The sequence below is a fragment of the Monosiga brevicollis genome, genomic scaffold (genome assembly GCF_000002865.3).
Source record: "Monosiga brevicollis MX1 MONBRscaffold_43 genomic scaffold, whole genome shotgun sequence".
Taxonomy (NCBI): domain Eukaryota; class Choanoflagellata; order Craspedida; family Salpingoecidae; genus Monosiga; species Monosiga brevicollis.
In genome coordinates this window covers 225,040-244,096 of record NW_001865080.1, presented here as the reverse complement: position 1 = coordinate 244,096, position 19,057 = coordinate 225,040, and the positions used below count along the sequence as shown (strand labels likewise).

General features: G+C 56.1%; 7 protein-coding genes across 7 annotated transcripts; 2 read left to right on the top strand and 5 right to left on the bottom strand.

The window, feature by feature from the left end:
* Positions 1 to 870: 870 nt before the first annotated feature.
* MONBRDRAFT_30131 (uncharacterized protein) lies at positions 871 to 4,697 on the bottom strand (the record flags this gene model as incomplete). Its single annotated transcript, XM_001750551.1, has 10 exons — positions 871 to 915; positions 1,007 to 1,209; positions 1,306 to 1,413; positions 1,535 to 1,593; positions 1,747 to 2,301; positions 2,405 to 2,526; positions 2,888 to 3,340; positions 3,437 to 3,537; positions 4,079 to 4,253; positions 4,659 to 4,697. The coding sequence occupies 10 exons, from the start codon at positions 4,695 to 4,697 to the stop codon at positions 871 to 873; spliced, it is 1,860 nt and encodes a 619-aa protein (XP_001750603.1).
* A 1,112-nt stretch (positions 4,698 to 5,809) lies between these two features.
* Positions 5,810 to 6,390, bottom strand: MONBRDRAFT_30130 (uncharacterized protein; the record flags this gene model as incomplete). The annotated part of the gene is made up of 3 exons (XM_001750550.1): positions 5,810 to 5,944; positions 6,055 to 6,178; positions 6,281 to 6,390. 3 exons carry the CDS (start codon positions 6,388 to 6,390, stop codon positions 5,810 to 5,812), a joined length of 369 nt encoding a protein of 122 aa, XP_001750602.1.
* Positions 6,391 to 8,208: 1,818 nt separating this feature from the next.
* MONBRDRAFT_39240 (uncharacterized protein) lies at positions 8,209 to 10,476 on the top strand (the record flags this gene model as incomplete). Its single annotated transcript, XM_001750589.1, has 12 exons — positions 8,209 to 8,236; positions 8,345 to 8,430; positions 8,534 to 8,573; positions 8,716 to 8,770; positions 8,895 to 8,950; positions 9,073 to 9,110; positions 9,211 to 9,372; positions 9,456 to 9,503; positions 9,686 to 9,773; positions 9,821 to 9,879; positions 9,969 to 10,067; positions 10,196 to 10,476. 12 exons carry the CDS (start codon positions 8,209 to 8,211, stop codon positions 10,370 to 10,372), a joined length of 936 nt encoding a protein of 311 aa, XP_001750641.1. The 3' UTR covers positions 10,373 to 10,476.
* A 268-nt stretch (positions 10,477 to 10,744) lies between these two features.
* On the bottom strand, positions 10,745 to 12,841 carry MONBRDRAFT_30128 (uncharacterized protein; the record flags this gene model as incomplete). The annotated part of the gene is made up of 7 exons (XM_001750549.1): positions 10,745 to 10,858; positions 11,179 to 11,275; positions 11,411 to 11,466; positions 11,569 to 11,653; positions 11,740 to 11,814; positions 11,974 to 12,116; positions 12,218 to 12,841. Coding segments are annotated over 7 exons (1,194 nt in total), but the record flags the coding sequence as incomplete, so codon positions are not given.
* Positions 12,842 to 13,235: 394 nt separating this feature from the next.
* MONBRDRAFT_30127 (uncharacterized protein) lies at positions 13,236 to 14,648 on the top strand (the record flags this gene model as incomplete). The annotated part of the gene is made up of 1 exon (XM_001750588.1): positions 13,236 to 14,648. One exon carries the CDS (start codon positions 13,236 to 13,238, stop codon positions 14,646 to 14,648), a length of 1,413 nt encoding a protein of 470 aa, XP_001750640.1.
* A 526-nt stretch (positions 14,649 to 15,174) lies between these two features.
* MONBRDRAFT_34653 (uncharacterized protein) lies at positions 15,175 to 16,283 on the bottom strand (the record flags this gene model as incomplete). Its single annotated transcript, XM_001750548.1, has 2 exons — positions 15,175 to 16,094; positions 16,212 to 16,283. 2 exons carry the CDS (start codon positions 16,281 to 16,283, stop codon positions 15,378 to 15,380), a joined length of 789 nt encoding a protein of 262 aa, XP_001750600.1. The 3' UTR covers positions 15,175 to 15,377.
* Positions 16,284 to 16,936: 653 nt separating this feature from the next.
* MONBRDRAFT_12712 (uncharacterized protein) lies at positions 16,937 to 18,707 on the bottom strand (the record flags this gene model as incomplete). The annotated part of the gene is made up of 4 exons (XM_001750547.1): positions 16,937 to 17,417; positions 17,498 to 17,661; positions 17,819 to 18,298; positions 18,387 to 18,707. 4 exons carry the CDS (start codon positions 18,705 to 18,707, stop codon positions 16,937 to 16,939), a joined length of 1,446 nt encoding a protein of 481 aa, XP_001750599.1.
* Between the last annotated feature and the right edge of the window lie 350 nt (positions 18,708 to 19,057).

The following is a 19,057-nucleotide window of genomic DNA, read 5'->3' as shown; positions in this document are numbered from 1 at the left end:
CATCACTCATGTCTTCGTAGCTCTCCTCGCGGTTCAGGATGCCGCCCTCGGTCAGCTCTTGCCGAATGGGCCTGAGCGTCCCCTGTTGCGGCGGCAGGGGTGGGGGTTCATCGCCAGCAGGGCGGGGCGGCTCTGGTCCACCCGCAATGTCAATTGGGGCACTGGCTGGAGGCCGGCCTGCAGCCCCATTGGACATGGCGCTAGACATGACCTGGAGCTGCTCAAGCTCCGCCATCATGGCAGACATCTCTACGTCGGTCTCATCGAGCACTGGTGCCACCATGGCTGAGGTGGGCTCCGGCAAGACAGACTCGGGGCCTTCGTAATCCATGGCGTCCAGGAAGCTAGCAGGAACCCAACCTTCCTGGCCATTAAGAGTGGCAAACCACCAGCCATTGTCCGTTTCCTCGAGAACACGCAAGACATCGCCTCGGCTGAACGAGAGCTTGCTAGGGTCGCCCTGGGCATCAAAGTCTTCTCCTGCAATCCATTCTGCTCCATCCTCTTCCTCTTCCACTGACGGGATTGGATCCTTTCTGGGCACCGGAGGCGCCGCCGTGGTCAGCAGGGTAGCATCTACGCTCAAAGCTGAGGCATTGCTTGGCTGTGACATGGACGAAGCCAGCTCCGGGGTCACTTCAAGAAGTCCATCTTCCTCTGAATCGGAGTAAGGTGGCACCAACATGGAAAGTGGAGGGTGGAGGAATGGGACAGTTGTGAGCACAGATTTGACAACCATTTCTTTTGAATGACAAGAAGAAAACGTGCATGTGAGGGCTGACGCACCGATATCTTCGACGGCATTGGAACGCCGCAAGTCGCCACGAGCCTTAACCACCTCATTGATATCTCGGATAGGCATGGCCACGCCTACCCGCGAGGCTGCAGGCCGACCTCCTGGCGTCGTCTCGTCGGCTGTCGGGTGGTGGCATATACAGGGAGGGGGCGAGGGCACGGGGCAAAAGTCAGCGGGGTGAGCACTGAGTAGGAAATGCTTGGCGAATACAAGGCCCGGGTACTGACGCTTGGCATCACGACGAGGTAGGGGCGGGACAGCCGCATTGTTGGGTTCAGCTGACACGGTGCGACTAGGAAGGGCCGGCGCTGGTGGCTCCTCGACGCCATGGTTATCCCATTGGTAGTCTTGAACAGCACGCTCGTCATCGCTGTCGTCATCATTTAGCGCTGAGCTCATGAGCTCAAAGCCCGCTGAAAGACGTGCAAACCCAACACCCCGAGACCATGAGACAGACGCAGACTGAAACGAGCAATAGGGAGGCAGAAGCTCTGTGCGAAACTACGAACGTTCAACGACGTTCGCGGAGTTTGAAGGCCGGATGGCCGAGGGTGGCAGGAAAGGCTTGAGGGCGGCAAGGATGGCTTGACTCTCGGTGGTCTCCAAACAAAAGTGCCCTGGATGTTGACAAGAGCCCGAGCGACCCAAGGGTCCAAGACACGAGCCGAGCAGCGAGCGGTGAGAATGTGGCTTGGGGTGCATGTAAAAGATGATGCCAAAAGCAGGAGCAAAACCAACCTGGATTGGGTTGCGAGCCAACAATAACAAACTCAAATTGTTTTGGGGTGGCGCAGACGCTACAGCATGATTACAAAAGGAGGATGAGGTGCAGCCAGGACGAGGGCACGATGAAAGAGAGGCACGCCCAAACCATGCCCTCCAAAAGATATGTATATTTACATAATGTGTTTTTCAAGATAAAAGGGTTGCCCAAGCAGTGGTTTGCTGACCTTTGCACGCCAATGACGTTCCAACTCGCAAGCTCGACGCTGTTGGCCGGATTGAGGACGGCAAAGTCGCGACCGATCACACGGACATCACAACGCATGTTGGCAGTGATGCCCAGTCGGCGCGCGCCATCGGTAGCACAGAGTTGGCACGAATAAACTTGCTCAGAGTGGGAGGGCCGATTGGTGGGGCGGGGGAGACTGGCTGCAAGACAAGCTGCGGGGCTCGCGGGTACGCTAGTTGCAGCAGAGGGGCTAGGAGGGGCCTCAGTCTCCGACTGCAAGGGCAAGGATGTGTAGGCGGGTAGTGCAGTGGACTGTCGCTTGTTGGCACCACCCGAGAGGAGGTTCTTATCAAAATCGAGGGGGCTGATGATGAGGGCAGACTTCCAGCGCACTGGTGTGCTATGTGGGGTGCCGAGAAAGTCGATCACCTCCTCCAAGGAGGCACAGGAGCCACACGGCTGGTTGTTAAGCAGGTACAGCCCTCCCGCAGTTTGAGTGACCAGGTGGTGAATGACCCGGCCCTGGTGCACGACCGTCACGGCATGCGACCCCCTATATATGAGCCAATGTGAGAACAGAGTACGTAAAAGTGGCCGAGGGGACCTGCACCGCTTTGGCAACGCTTCGTGTGCCTGTGCGACTCTTGATCGCGTACCTTTGACTCGATTCTCGAACGATGAACATGCCCTGCTGGTGACCATAATCAGCCAGCAGGTCTTCAGCCATTTGTCGACTAATCTTGCCGTAGAGCCAGTTATCCGGGCCCACGGGCTTGGGCTAAAAAGAAAACAAAAGCAGGGTTGGGGAATAAGTGAGCGTCGTTCGAGGAGGACCGAGAAGGCGTGGCCCAAGGTGAAGCATACATGAGTGGGTCGTGCACATGGCCGAGTGGGCATGGAGCACGAGGCTCTGGAGGACACCGTGGTACGGCGCGGCGCAGCCGTCTAGTGGCGAGAGGATGGGCGAGTGTAGAGAAAAGGAAAAGAGCCATTCAGTGAGGGGATGAGATGTAGAAGAAGCAAGGGGGGGAGATTGCAAGTGATACAAGCGTTATTTTAAGGAAACCCCTTCCCTCCCCCAGCAAAATTGCGAGGACCCCGTATTCAAGTTGCGGTTTGAGCGTGCGGTGGGCCCGAACCTGAGGACGGCTGGCACCGTGATCCTTGGATGGCGAGGAGGCCGGCTGGCCCTGAAACGGTGTGGGAGTGGGAGGTGGCTGGCGAACGCTGTGGCCAGGAAGCTGGGAGCCGCTGCTAGCGCTGTTGCGGGAGCTGTGCGCGGGCGAGGCGGGGTTGGACGGAAGTGCCGGGGTGGGGGCGGGCGTTGCAGCAGGCGGTGTGGCCACGGCTTTGGCAAAGAGCTCCTCACGAAGATCTTTGATCCAATCATCGCGCTCCAAGCGATTCTCGGCACAAAGAACGTAGGTGCGCTGTGGCAGGACAATGCGAAAGAAAAACTTCATGCGGCGCTCTTCGGAAGGGCCTTCTTCCACCGTAGTGCAGTCAGAGAGATTGATAATACCCTTGGGCATGGAACGCTGTACGTCTCCGGGATCAACGTAGTATTCCATGCGTGCCTTCCCGGCGTTGGTCTGTGGGCAAACCCAGGAGCCAAGAAGCGTATGAGCTGACACGAGTGGAAACGGCGCGCTACAACGGCTGGACCAAAGAGCAGGGCGCGGGCGTACAGCGCGAAGAAAGCGAAAGAAGCGACGTTTCCAGCCCTTGAGGGCGCCGGGTGGGGGGCTCTTGATGAGCCAGCCATTGCGAACCACGTCTGAAGACATGGCTAAGACCAGGGTAGAGTCGACACAGGTGGTGGAGGCGCGATGAATGAAGTGAAGCCAGATTTCGAACCAAGAAAGCGAGCGTGGGCTGGCTTTTGATCACACCGATCATCAGGGCTGCCTGTAGGGACCTTTGTCCCAAATGACGAGGAGCTCAACCATCACAGGCAGAAGAGCAGGCTTACCTCACGATGGTCGGCTATGGATGACCACACACACGCCCACACACGCACCGAGGAGCCGCCGTCCCTCAACTTGGCACGACCCGAGTGTGCCGGTGGTCGGTCGTTCCAGACAGCTCCTTCTGAAAACGAAGCAGACGCTGCTGCCGACGGCCCATTCACACCAACCTAACCGATCTTGCCAACACCAAGCCGAGCAACACTCGCACAAATGCAAATGCAGATTCCTGCACTCCACTGCTGAGTCCAATGACACCGCCGCCGCCGACGCCGACGACGCCGACAATGATGAAGAGATGAAGAATATGAAGCAGATGAAGAAGAAGAGAACGGCAGCGGCAACGAGCGAGCAACTGCTGACAGAAGAAAAAAACAAGAGAGAGAGAGAAGAGAGAGGAGAGAGAGAGAGAGAGAGAGAGAGAGAGAGAGAAATTCCAAAAGGGAGAGAGAGAGACACACACACACACCACACACACACACACATACACATACACATACACACTGTCAAAGCGTCCAGGTTGTCGTCTTCCGGGAGACTGATGAAGACTTGAGAAGACTCATCTATCCTATTGTCAGACTTTTTAAACCCGGAACTGATGGCGACGACGACGACGACGGACACGGAGGCCGAGGCGGTCAACGCAACGGTCACGACAGCGGCGACGGCGACGGCGACGGCGGTGAATGAGGGAGGGATTCCAGTAGATGCCGAAGATGGTGATGAGTATGAGGTATGTCACGCTGGAACGAAGCTGTGGCTTTTGACTTGTTGTTGCTTTCACTACCTGGCTTGTTGGGCCAACGACAGGTCACGTATGTGGTGGCCGACTTTGAGCTGCCCCGCACCGATGCAAATGCTGCCCGAGCATTTCACATCATCGTGAGTGATCGTGGAGGACACAGACGCAATACCTGTGCGTGTGCGTTGCGCTGACACCAACCTCGCGAATCACGGCAGGGCCAGCACACAGCCACCCCATTTGTGCAGCTGAACGATCAAGTTTTCGAGGCCCGGCACTCTGGTTCGTAACCGTTGCGTCGGCGAGCGCCTGGTCATCTTCTCTCGCGCGCACGCAGGGTCACACCGGTTTTATCCCTTGCTGTCCTGTAGAGGCGCTGGGAACGCACCTGATACTCAAGGTGGAACCAACCGAAGGTGCGTGATGAAGATGGGCCTGGCCGGCCTCCTGCAGGGGCCCCGTTCGCACCACATCCTACCCATCTGACCGGTATCTCTCTGCCTGTCTTGAACGTGTCGACGCAAACCATGATGCGTGCTTCCCGCTGTCAACAGATCAGACAAGGCGGCTGGCTTTCTTCCAGACGACCCTCAACGCTTTAGAGTGCCAGCGTATCATTCTGCGCTCCGATGCACAAGGTAGTTGATTGTCCAAGGGCCAAACGCTGTGGCCCACTTACCCGGCCAATCTGCTACCTGCCCAAAGCAGTGAGATGCAATTCTTGAAGGCAATGTCCACCGGCTTTTCTCACTAGACGCGTGTCGGCATGCTTGCTTGTTGAACGATAGACACACCCAGGTCTGCCCGCAAGCGACGACCCTTGCGCCGCCCCAACACAACAACCCCGCGATCTTCTACAGCCGGATCGGGAACCGGCCGGCGCGCGTCACAACCGACGGTAGCAGACGGTGCCGATGCACATGCAACAGAAGACCGGTCTGGCCCGAGCCAGGCCGGTGGCACTGCATCAATACCAGAGCCAGGAGCTTCCGAGTCGGGATCGCCCACCAGCAAGCGTGCGCGACGTTCCTCCAGTCCAAAAGCATGACCTTGTCTCTGCCATCATCCAAGTTTTTGACCACCCATGCTCTGTCGTCGCTCGCCCTAGCTTCCCCACGCAGTCGTCTTCCTTTGCTTTGTGTGTATCCTTTTCCTCCTTGCTTTTTTTTTTTTTCTTTTTTCTTTTTTCTTTTTTCTTTTTTCTTTTTTCTTTTTTTTCTTTTTCGCTGCCACCTGGCGGCTGCCTTAGACTTTGGCAAAGAGAATTGGCAGAACGCCGCTGAGCGGTATGATAAAATTGTAGTCTGTCAGTCACGTTATTCGGGCTTTGATACGGTGCATTTCTCAGCACGTCACTCCGCGTGGAGCAATTGCCAGTCGTCTGGGCCCATGTCCAGGACAACCTCGGTTTGGTGCTCGTCATAGTTTTGGATCCAGGGTTGCGCAGCCAGGACCAGATGGCCTTGTAAACGGTTTGGCGGATCACGCTGCACGGCGGCAAACACACACGGGGAGAGGCGTGTTTTTGAGCATGCTTTGAGCCTTGTGGACGACCAGGTTTGATCTGCATTCAACTAGGGGAGATGACCTGACGCACCGTCGATGTGTGTAAGCGCAATATGGGACCCATAAAGCGTCGCAGCACCTGCAGCCGACTTTGTTCATCGGGGCTGATGGGCTCCCGCAGCACGCAGCCGACGCACAGGGCTGACGATTGGCCTCTAACCCCACCAGCACGACCAGTGATGAGAACAAATGCCGGCAGACCCGTTTTTCGTTTTTCACTGTTTATTAAGACGGTCAAGACCCTGGGCCCCACGTACGACTCGGTGGCAGTGGCGTTGCGTGCTAGAGCCACGATCCGCGCCACGTCGCTCGGCGCCTGAAACAGGGTAGCACAGCGGGGCAAGGAAAGGGAAATGAGAAGGGCCATGGGCGTGACATTGCCTGACGGCACGCACATGGCTCTCGTCTGAGAGAACCTCATCCCGGCGGAAGCACAAACCTGCGCCCAAGCCTGCACATCGTCAAGGACCAGCAGCCAACGCGTGTGCTGAATGGCCCGGTGGCAACAACTCAAATAGGCCAGTAAATCCGAGCGCCTATCTCCGTCCATCCGCGCAATGAGAAAAAGTAATTGTCTGTGAGTGTCTGTGTGTGGCCAAAAGGTTGAGGCAGCAGCAGGACGGAAACAACAACGACGGCGCGCCAATGCGGGGTGGAGTCGAACTCACGCGGGGAGGTGACGAATTTCAATGGCGTCAAGGGTTGCAAGGCTCGGACGCTCGAGTTGAGTACACATTAAGGGAGGGATGCGGCCCAGATCCTCAGATGTACTCGTCAAAAAGATGACCTGGTACCCTCGGGTGGCCCATGCTAAGCATTCGTGGAAGAGGAGCGTGCGCAACGCCCTGCACACACGATGCGTGAACCAGGAATCAGGTTGCGCGCTCAACCAGCAACGAGGGGACCAAAGGAGCCGGAGCCGACATTGAAGAGGGGGCGCAGATGCCATGAAGCTGTGGATGAGGCTCGGGGCGGTCCGGATGGTCGCGTAAGGTCGCCCATGGAAGAGGCGAAGACCCAGCTGCGTCGGGCCATTGCGATGAACCCTAGCCCACACAGGACGATGAGCATGCGCCCGGTGAAGCAAATGCATTTACACACGAGGATCGCCGGCTGGGAAATCAAAGGGCTGGGAGAATGGAACCATCAAGCGCTTGATCGTTACCGGAATCGCCAATAGTTGTCGCACGGTGGGTGAGGCCGATGCCGTATGCATCGGCGCTTTCCCTGCCGCCGGAGTTGTCGACATGTCTGGCCGACCGGTGGGCACCAATCATCCCCTCACCAGACTACCCCGTCCCCCTGATCATGGTATGACCATGGCCGTGCAACACCAGTCCTTCTTCCCCCCAGCCAAGCGCATTGCCCAGACGGCCCTTCGCTTCGTCCCCTCTGACCCACAACACGCGCAGCAAGCTCGCCAATTCAAGTTGAAAAAAAAACCCCCCCCCCAGAGTCGCAGCCGCGTCAAACGGTCGTTGGCGCCTTCAGAGCTTCTGACAAATAGAATGTCAGAATTTTAAAAGGCGCTGACTGTGGCGGAAGTCTAAATAAAGAAGATACTGATATATTTAGATGGATGATGACCAGCTCGAGCAGCACTGGACGCGACGAGTCAGCATTTTGACTCGAGAGCAGTGATGCAAGTGAGACATATTTACAGAGGCAACATTGTCATCGTCGTCATCAGTCAGAGATATGGAGCTATGGAGCTTTACAAGACTTGCAAGCCTTACCATATCTACTATAAATCAGAGATGTGAGACGTGACCGCATACTATCCAGAGAAGTTGCGGAATCACCATCAGCGCTGCAGAGAGTGGCAATCCTCATCGACGAGGTGTGGCATTTTTTTTTCATTTCTCAAGCATCCAAAAGTCAGTGGCACGTCCCCGAGCGAGGCATGGCAGCGCGGCCCGCACCTTCACCCCCCCTCCTCTTTCTTCTGCCCTTGTGCCCTCGCCTGGGTCTCATGGTAACTGTGCCCGTGAACTTTGTAGGACAGCATCATGGCTACGATTCACGCCCACACCGCCTTTGATGGCGAAGAACTCTGCAAGGTCCGCCCATTCACTGTCTTAATTTGTTGTTTTGTTGAGCGGTTTGTGGCCGGCTCTCGTTGCGTGCGCTGTCTGTCTTCAACTTATACAAATCCCTTGGGCGCTTCCACCATCTGTGTGGCACGATGCAGGCTTTGCGCAAGGCCATGAAGGGTCAGTGCTAGTGCTGCGCCACCGTCTCTTGCCACAGTTTTATCGGTGCCCCCACCACCACCAAAGTCGAGTCTGGTTCACTCATCACTCATCACGCGACATGTACAGGTCTTGGTTGCAACGAGCGCGCTGTTATCGAAGTGCTCTGCTCCGTCGACAATGCGCAGCGCCAGCAGCTCAAGGTCCAGTACAAGGTAAACAAACATGTGCTCACTTTTGATCTGCCCGACCCTTGTTCCCGACTGCCCCGATCTCTCATTGATGACTCTTCGGATCAAACCGGACTGGATTCGATAGACCATGTTTGGCCGTGATCTTGTGGATGATCTCAAGTCGGGTAAGAAGAGACGTGTTTTTTTCTTGTGCTTTTGTGGTTTTTCTCAAAAAAAAGAAAAAAAAATTGTTAAACAAGTTGTTCTCGCCTTGACTTACAGTGCGACCCTTTCTTTTCGTTTTTTTTTTTTTCCAATTCTGGATAGAGCTTGGCGGCAACCTCGAGCGCGCCGTCCTTGCCATGATGATGCCCCCGGCCGAGTAAGTAGCAGATTCCCGCTGATACAACGATGTTCAAGCTGCGCCTTGTCCCTCTTCATCCTTTGTCAGCTCTGATGATAGTCGCCTCACTGGAGTGACGGTTTGGTTGTTTTTTGAACATCAGATATGATGCCTTCTCTCTGCACGAGGCCATGAAGGGCGCTGGCACAGACGAGGCTGGTCAGTTGGAGATTTTCCCGCCTGCCGCTCTACCCAAAAGCTTGTTGCCGCGCATCTTGCACACGGAAGCCTGATCCCGCCATCTCACCGCTGCCATGGCCCTCCCCGTGGCTCTATCGCAGACATTACCGAGATTCTGGCCACCCGCTCCAATGCCGAGGTATGTGCGCCTGTACCCCATGCAGCCAATTTCAGTGTCCTACGTCCGTCGCTCACTTGATCTCACTTGATCTTCACCTCTATCGCTTTACTCAAATTAGATTGCAGCCATCAAGGCTGCCTACGAAAAGGCCTATCACAAGGATCTGGAAAAGGCCATTTCCTCGGAAAATGGTGGTCACCTCAAGCGCATCTACATTTCCTTGCTCCAGGCCAACCGTGACGAGACGGACAAGGTGGACCAAGCCCTGGCCAGCGAAGACGTGAGTACCCTCTGTACCCCGCCCCCCAGAACAAGACACACACCGCCCTGACCCCATGTTGTCGACCCGTTTTACCATCTCAGGCCAAGGCACTGTTTGACGCCGGCGAGAAGCGCTGGGGCACCGACGAGGTATGATTCAGCTTTGGTGTCTTTTGCCAAGGCCTGCTGGTTTGGCGCAGTTGTGTTTCAGGATGGCGATGCGCCCTCTTTCCCGTCCCGTGGATCAAGGCACTAGCTCACACTGTGGAGGGACATTCTCACGCTTCTTCTTCTTCTTCTTCTTCTTTTCCCTTGTCGCCTTGCCTATGCAGTCGGAGTTCAACCGCATCTTCATGTCACGTTCAGCCGCTCAGATCAAGGGTCTGTCACCTTCAATTCCACTCTTGCACGTGCCCTTTTGTGATCCGGTACAGCCAGCCTGACCCCTCTTTGGCACATGTCTGTAGCTACGGCCGACGAGTACGCCAAGATCAGCGACTACGGCCTTCGCCGCGCTATCGAGAAGGTGGGGCCTGCCCTACCACAACCCACCCCTCGATTGTTCCACCCCTCGTGCCTCTCACTTCCGACTCTTTCATTCATCCGTCATGGCAGGAAATGAGCGGCAACTACGAGTTTGCCATGGTGTCTATGCTGCAGGCTGCCGTCGACATGCCCGGCTACTTTGCCGAGCGGGCTTACCGCGCCATGAAGGTACGTGTCTTGAGCGCTCGGACGATCCTGTTTGGGCCTTGTCTTGTCTGTGCGCTCTCATTTTTATGGTTTGCCTATTTCTCCCTCTTTTGTCTCTGTTAACAACTTTGTTCCGACCGTGTGTGTAGGGTTTTGGCACTGCCGATGCCGATCTGATTCGTGTGATTGTTACACGTTCGGAGAAGGACCTCGAGGTGGTGAAGCAACGCTTCCACGAGCTGTATCACAAGAAGCTCTCAAAGATGGTCGAGGGCGACTGCAGTGGTGACTACAAGCGCCTTCTGCTTCACATCATCGGCGAATAAACGCATGCTCATTCCTCTCGTGTACATGCCCCTCAGTGTCCACACTTGTTTGATGCCTCAGTGCTTTTGATTCACATGCCATTTTTCAAAAAAAAAATATGTCAAAATTATGTCTAAATTCGTCAGAAATTCGTGAATATTATGTCATGTCTGCCCCCAAGACGCATCAACAACCACAGCAGCGGGGTACAAGCCACCGCTGCAGATCATCGAAAGCTTGTTGCAGAAGCGGCGTGTTGGCCAACACCTGTGCTGTCGTGTTGGGCCCAACCGTATGAAGCGGCCAGTGCGGAACCTGCAGGATGAAGACACGGCGTTAATGATGATACTTTTCGAGTTCTTCAACCAGACGAACGAGGGACGCAGGCGTACATCTGTAGCGTTCCAGCCCAAGTCGAGTAAGGTGTTGCCGTACACGATGCGCGCGCCAGGCATTGTACTCCATGAACACTTGTCAGGCTGCTTCTCCGGCAACTGCCCAAAGCCCTACGCGTCCAGACATCATACTTGAGTCGTGGCTGCTGGTCGCATCGCAGGGCAACGGACGCCATCTTTTCCTCAGATCAACTCGGTGTACAGGTGCGGGGCAAATGGCCCACCTCACACCGTGCAGTGCTGGGGTGGCTGTAAAAAGACCCAATAAAAGTGACGTTCTCATAGAAAGGTTGCGGCACCTATCACAGGCGCAGAGCGCGCTCCAATTAGCGTTGGCCATCGGACTCGCAACGCCCTCTGACATTGCGGGCAAGCGTCGTCTAGTATCCTCAGCCAGGTGCTTCAGCTTTGCCGTTTGATGCCAATCGGACCTGGTAGTAGAAAAAGGGCAGGAAGACGTCACTTCGTCCCAGACCAGCTTGCGAGGCAGGCTCCATGTTCCACTTGGAGCGACTGGTCCCGTTGAAGCTACATTCAAACGCCAGAGACACGATGTCGTACCGTGAGCCCAAGAGCAGCGGGACTACGGCATGCACGTTTGCTTGAATCGGAAGGGGCGACCACAACAAGAATTGCAGCGAGTAGTGGCTGGCACGGGCTTACCAATAGCAGGCCGGGTCGTCGTGGGTGTGATTGGGACCCCATGTAATGGGATCGCACTAGCGTTTGGGCAAGAGCATGGGGTCTATCAGCGAGCCGCTCGCTGGTTTGCAAGATTGGGATGAATGCATGCCACCCCCTTGCCCCATCGGTGTTCGAACCTGCTGGAAGTCGGTGCTTGTTTGCAGCGCAATCATCCGATCGGCCCAGACGTCACAAATACACATGGGATCCTCTGGTTGATTTCTACACCCGCAAAACCCGTTCCGTCCATCATGGCGGTCACAAGCCCAGCACTGACCAGCAGCTTTGAAGTACGCGGGCCAAAGTACCTGGGTTCGGCCTCTGGTCCATTGCAGGACACGTATGGGGCAAAATCAAGGTCTGCCTGGCGTGCCACGCAATACCTAGAGCAGACACCGCAACGAAAGCGATTGACCCTCAGTGCCATAAATCAACACAGCTCGGCAGAAAAGCCAGTCCTTCGAAGCATGGCCTTGCTATGCTTGTCTCGGCTAGCTGGTTCTTCCTCGATGAGGGTGCCTATCCAAGCGGCACAGACATACTCGGTAACGGGAGGGTTCAGGCTGACGTTGAAGAAGAGGGCCGAGTTGGTGTTGGTCAGGAAGGCAGCTTGAGCAGCGAGTCCAGCTGAGTTGTGATTGGCCAGGTAGTCAACTTCGGTTGTGTACTCTGACACGCGGTATACCTGCTCATGCCAGACAAGAAAGTGAGCCGACGCCGCCCCCGGGAGGCAGGTGAGATTCGGTTCCTTGAGAAGCGGCTGGCAAGGGATGAGGCAATTCGCACCGAGAGAAAAGTGACACCAGGAGCCGCGGTGCGTGCCAGGACCTGGTATCCATCAGCAGCCAAAAGATACAGCGAGGCTGGCTCGAGTTGAGGAATCTCGATCACTCCAGAGCGCGCTATCCCGAGGACACGGTCAGGCTGGCTGGGCCGAGCCAAAACTTGGGCGACACGGGTTGGAGTACGCTCTGTGAGATCACGACGACCCAGTCGGGTGAGGTGCAGTTGCTGAACAGATGATGCCGCTTGAACTACCAGTGCGTGGGTGGAGCTCTGAACGACGACCAGGGCCGAACGATCGACCACGGACGGCCCGGCGAGCAGTGCGCAACGGCGTGGCGCTGCCGAGTCGTTGCGCCAGTGCCACACAATCGAAGGCGCTGAGTCAGGATGCGTGCGAACAGATACGGCATACTCAATGTTGGGTCGAAGGTCTTCAAGTAAAAAGCTGGTCTGCTGCGTGGTTCCCCGCCAAAAGGGTGCCGCGGCTGTGCTGTCGTTGAGCCACAGATGGAGTTGAACGGCATAAAAGTCAGTCTCCGCCTGTGCCGTCCAATTGACCAACAGGTGCTGGCCTCCCACTGGCGCACACGACACCTCCACCTCTGCCACCACTGACACTGCCATAGCCACCGTCAACACCACCACCACTACCGCCGCCTCTGCTCCCAAGGACCACCTCCTGCCGCGCCCGCAGAGGCATCGCCTCATCATGATCAGCTTGAAAAATTTTTAAATTTTTTTCTCAAAAAATCAAACAACAAAACCCAATTGCGTCATCGCATCAGAACGGTTCCTCTTGTTTTGCTTGTTATAGAACTACTACGCGTGGTATTTTTACATCCTTGATGAGATTGAATGTCTCTCTCTCTCTCTCTGTCTCTCTCGGTGCCTGCTGAACTTTTCGGCCTCCTCTGCTGCCGGCTCTGGTGTCCAGGTGGGCTGCTGCTACCCTGCCGTGCCTCTGGTACAGAGTTGTATGAGATGAGACAACCGGGAATAAAGCACCATACCTGAGAGAATGGCGGTCGAGCTGCAGCGAATCAAGTATGCGCGCGACCAGGTGCAGGCCGGGATCGTGCACCTGGGCGTCGGGGCCTTCCATCGGGCTCACCAGGCCGTGTACTGGGACACGCTGCTGCCGGAGGACCCGCGTTGGGGGGTGTGTGGCATTAATTTGCGTGCTGCTGACCGTGCCGGCTTTGAGGCCCTGCAGGCCCAAGGCGGCCTCTACACGCTCAAGACGCTGGCCTTTGATGGGGCCACTGAGTACCGGCAGGTGGGCGCCATTGTCGAGCTCATCGATGCGTCTCGGGACTACGGGGCTGCTGTTGCCCGGGCGGCTGATGATCATATCCAAATCATCTCCATGACCGTCACCGAGAGCGGCTACTACCTGGACGAAGCCGATGTGCTCCGCACCCAGGCACCCGATGTGGCGCAGGGGCTCGCACAGCAGCCAACCAGTTGTGTGTACACCTATCTGCACGGTGCGATGCGCGCGCGCATGGCTGGTAATGGCCGCCCGATCACCCTCATGTCGTGCGATAATCTCCGCGAGAACGGGCACAAGTTGCGCACGGGCTTTCTGCAATACTTGAAGGCTGCCCAGGATGAGGCCACCCGTGCCTGGGTGGAGGCTCACGTCTCCTTTCCCTGCAGCATGGTGGATCGCATCACCCCGCGTCTAGACCCAGCTCATGCCCGCGATGTTCGCGAGCGCTTTGGCATCGAGGACCAGGTCACCATCATGGCTGAACCGTACATTCGCTGGGTGATTGAGGACAACTTTGCCGGTGCCCGCCCACCTCTGGATAGAGCCGGGGCCATTATCACTCGGGACGTCCAGGCTCACGAAGAGGCCAAGATTCGGGTCTTGAATGGTGGGCACACGGCGCTTGCCTATCTCGCGGCCCTTCGCGGCCACCGCACTTTTGACCGCGCCATGACCGACCCCGAGCTGGCCGACTTTTTCATGGCTTACGAAACGGAAGAAGTCATTCCGGGACTTGGCGAATCACCCATCGATCTCGCTGCCTATCGCGATGAGATTTGCGCTCGGTTCTCCAATGCCAGTATCGGTGACACCGTAGCCCGCATCTGCAGCGACGGCGCCAGCAAGATGCCCATTTTCATCCGGCCCACGGCCGAGGCCACGGCCCGGCGAGGCCTCGTGCCCCATCACGCCATTCGCATCATGGCCTCTTGGTACGTCTTTATGCGAGCGGTCCAGCGCGGTGGGGAGATTGACTTTGCCTATGTCGAGCCCAGCTGGGACACCCTCGTGCCCTTGCTGGCTGCTGGCCAGGAGACGACCTTTGCCACCCATGAGCTGCTCTGGGGTGACCTGCCCCAGCTTTGTCCCACCTTTGTTGAGTGCCTGGTTGCCGAAATTGCCAAGCAAGAGCAGGCCTATCAGCTCGCACGTCAATAAAGAGTTTGAAATCAACTCGCCGCCCGTGTCGTCTGGGCCCACCCTAATAGTTTGCAACCTGCTCCCGATCAAGCAGCAATTTGTATTTGTTGCCCAGTGAGGCGAGGCGGGGGGCAGTAGAGCACCATTTGAATGAAAATCCAGCGCAAAAAAATGAGACCGAAATCCCTGTGTCGATCCCTTACGAGTACAGATGGCAGTGTAGCAAGCGTGCAAAAAAAAAAGGGGGGGGGGCTCAGTCATCCCACAGCGAAAGCAGCGAAAGCCACTGTCCTGCTCAAGAATGAGCCGCCCAAAAGCAAAAAGAATTTCAGGGGACCTCGGGGAATCGAACCCCGGACCTCTCGCACCCAAAGCGAGAATCATACCACTAGACCAAGATCCCAGAAATGTGATGGTAAGGAAACAAATTATTGTATATAAAACCATTTGAATTCAAAGACTTTGGCTGAAAGCGTACTTGTCATCCTTATTTGTCATCTTTTCTGAGGTCCACACTGAAACTTGAAAAAGCAACGAAAAGGTTAGACTTGAGGGCTATCTCGATTGATGGGAGGGAGTCACGGTTGAGGTGCTGCTCAACTCAGAGGGGTATGAAAAGATCACCAACCAAGCTTTAAAAGTCGCTGGGCGGCCATGGTCCAGGCCTTCTGAAGACCTGACCTGACCAGAAAAAAAAGAAAAAGAAGCAGGAGGACAGAGGAAATTCGGGGGAGGCCGCACGGCGGCTCAATCCGAGACGGGGGCAGTGTCTTCAACAATGACAAAGAGGTTTTCGGGACTCTCGGCGTGGAAGCGGTCGAGAACCGTATCACAGGCGACTTCAAACTCGGCTCCAAACTCGCTGCGCCAGACATGCTGCTTGAAGACGGCTAGCAGCACACCCGTGCGTGCGTGCTTGAGCAAAACGGGTTCTCCCGCAGGAACGGGCTGGCCCTCCATCTCAAAGCGCATCTGGGGGTCCACGGCGACAAATGTCCAGGCACAATCAAAGGTCGGGCTTTCCGCTTGCAGGAAGGTCACGCTTTGCTTGCCGCTGTAGCGCGCAGGGCGTCCTGTGAGCCCCAGCTTCTCGGAGCAGAGATAGCCAACGCTGTGCTCGGGCAGGCGGCATTGAAGATAGACGTTGTCACCGTAGGTGATGCGCCGCTCTGCGGTCGGCGCATCGCAGAGCACCACTGTAAAAGCGTTGCGGGAAGCGGGAGGCGCTTGGGGTTGGGCCGTGCATGCCATGGGAGTGCCGGGAGCCGCCAGCACGGATGGGAGATAGCTCACAACACTCTCACTGCTGGGGTGGCTCAACTGGCATGTTTCGCCATTGTTCAGAAAGCCATCCCCTGCTCGAGATAGTTTCTGGGCCGTGCTGGCCGTGGCTTGTACACTGGCCACTGTCTGCGACAAGGTTTGCCCTGCCTGTTGTTTGGCCAGAAATGCTTGAACGCGATCCTAGTGAATGTAAGTCACAGCGTCAGCAGCAGGCAGCGCATGAGCTACAAAACTATCGACACCAGTTGAGCTCGAGCGACAGGAAAAAGCATCCAAGCCCAGAACGCAGAAGCGCACCTCCTCCGAGGCGATGTCCTCCTGCCAGTTACCCACGCGCACGCCGTGACCAAAGCTGCGTGCGTGCGCCATGCTGGTTCCAGTTCAGCCTCCTCACAACTCCAATGCCCGCCAATCCACCTTTGCCAAAAGCCCCAAACGTGCAGATTGACTCCTTTTCCCAGCCTTGGAATGCCCGTTCAAGCAGAGTTCCCCGCGGCCGTCAAGCGAGCTCTGGATCTACCAAATCAGCAGAAAAAAAAAAAAAAAAAAAAAAACAGAGAGAGAGTGTGTGTGTGTTATTTCTGGTTGTCAACGTCAATGATATTTGGTAACAAAATGTCAGTACAACAATACCAACAAGAGCAACAGCAAAGTCGCTTTGTATAATCCGTGCCTTGCTCTTCTGCTTCTTCTTAGGAAAGTATGAGTGGTGCTGCTATGGGATGGACGGGCCGTGGTGTTGAGCACACGGTAGCACGTCTGGGGTGTATGGGTGTGGAATCGGGGTATGGCTGAGAGGAATGGGTTGTGTCGAGGCTCAACTGATCAGACTCGATAGTTGGATCGCTGCTTAGCTGGTATGCAAACAAGCAGACCTCGTCAACACACAACTTCAGAGAACAGTCCTTGATACAGTTCACGAGCAGAACAGAGGGACGACAGCCGGTTTGATCGGGGCACTATCAAAGGCGTTGGAAGGTAGGGCATGCGCTATGCTCCACCATTTGGAAGGTGCCATTGTGCTAATTGACCATGGCCTTGCACCAGGGCATGGTTTTGCCATTGCGCACATCGCGATCACAGTTATCGTCGGGAAACAAGGGCTGTCCCGTATTGGCATAGCCTTGAAACCAATTGCCACACATACCCTGGGTGGGATTGAAGGCGCAGTTTTCGGCTTGCGCATCGCTCCAGTTGGTGGCCTGGCAGTTGGAGGTGAAGACGGCGCAAAAGCCATCCACGCAGGGGTTGACCTGCTGCGGTCGCATGGTCGGCGCCGCCTGCAGTGTAGCCGCAGCATGGGTCCGATTCAGGCCGGGCCAGATGGTGGATGCATTCTCCGCCGGAATACGGTAGAGCCAATTGCCCACCGAGTCGACAAGCGCGACATAAATGTAGGGGCGGTTCTCGTCCCGACCCGAGGTGACGACGTAGTTGTCGCTCTGAAAGCCGCCTTGGTTGACACCGCCGTTGAAGCACCGTCCCACTTGGTTAAACTGCGTGCTATCAGACACGAGCCCGAGGAACAGCACGTTAGCTGGGTGCGATGCTCAAAATGAGGCTGGCCATCAAGCACAACCTACTCAAAGCTGCGTCGATAGCCCTGGGTTCGCGTGTTGTTGGGCTCTTGCCAGGCGGGTTCCAAAAAGTCCATCTCTCCTGCGTTTCCGCCTGCCCAACAATTGTTGTTGGTGACAGGGCACTGGTCCGCCGGATAGCCCACTGCTGGCCCACGATCAAGGGTCACCTGGCGAGAATCAAAACGGTAAGGCTCACACAATAACGACGCGCAGCAAAGAGGTTGTGCAAGGAGAAAGACACGCCCCTTCACCAGCAGTGCACCATTCAGCTCATCACTCAGGAAAAAAAAAAAAAAAAAAAAAAAAAAAAAACAGAATAAATACCTGATTGAGCATGTACCAGGTAGCCGCCCAAAATTGCTCGGTCGAGAGGACAAACATGAGCCCATCGCCCGCCACGCCAGGTACACCAGGGTTGTAGTAGGCCAGGGACCAATACACGCTGCCACCGGGTTGGGGCCCTAGCCAGGCATCGGCAGGCTGCAGGCCGCCGTATGGCTTCATGAGGTCAAACGCGGGTTTGCTTCCGTCGACATTGAAAGAGCTGTCGTCTTGACGTCGCCATGTGCGGCTGGCGTTGTCAAAGGCATAGGCAGCCATGTAATTGAGAACCACTTGGCTCCCGGTTTGATAGTATGGCTCCAAGTCTGTCACGTTGTTACCAAAGCAGCAGGGTACCGCCGGCCCCGTGCATGTGGCGCCCGTGCTGGTCGTCCCACAGCGCAGGGGATCGCCTTGAGGTGCACAGCCCGGTGCCGTGGCCCCACCACATGCACAACCTTCCCCCTTGCACACTCCAATAATCTACAAGGCCGGGTTGCAGCGATCCGTTTGAGTGAGTGGAGCCACTGCCAATCACGCAGTGCGGCAATGCCGAGCGCAGCAGACGCACCTGGTTGAACTGCGGTCCCACATAGCAGCCGGCAACAGGGCAGCAACAGGGCTCACTGGGGGAGAGATTTTGGCACAGGCCCTGATCGTTACCCGTGGTACAGCCTTCAAAGCAGGTGCCTGCTGGAGAATTGGCGGTCGGACAAGGCCAGAGACTGCCGTTGGCCTGAAGATCGGCATACGTGGGTGCACAGTCGTTGACCTTGGTCAGATCGCAGCCGGTCGGAAAGCCGAGCTGTGGGTGCTGATAGTTCACAGCCACCACTGACACACACAGCCCCATCAACCACACCGCCGCACTGCGCGAATGCATGGCCGCCATGGCAATCCTTTGATGACTCCACCGCCCTGCACCGCCGATTCAGCAAAAGAGTCCTTTGATGATTTCAAAAACCTGGGAAAATGGAGAAAACGTCGCAAATTTAAAGGAAGATGCAGAAAACATTTGAAACGCAATGGTACTCTAAGGGCTTCTTAAGAAAGATTTACCTTTGTTGATGTTCATGTTTGTGCGGCATTAAGTTGAGTTTTCGCTGCCGCTGGGGTTTTTTTTTAACATGTAAGTAGCTCTCGAGTGTATGTGAGTGTGCGTGAGTGCAGCGTGCCATCGCTGTTGGAGCTGTGAGGGCGACTGAGCGTGGCGGTGTTCTGGCTGGGGCCAGACCTGGATGT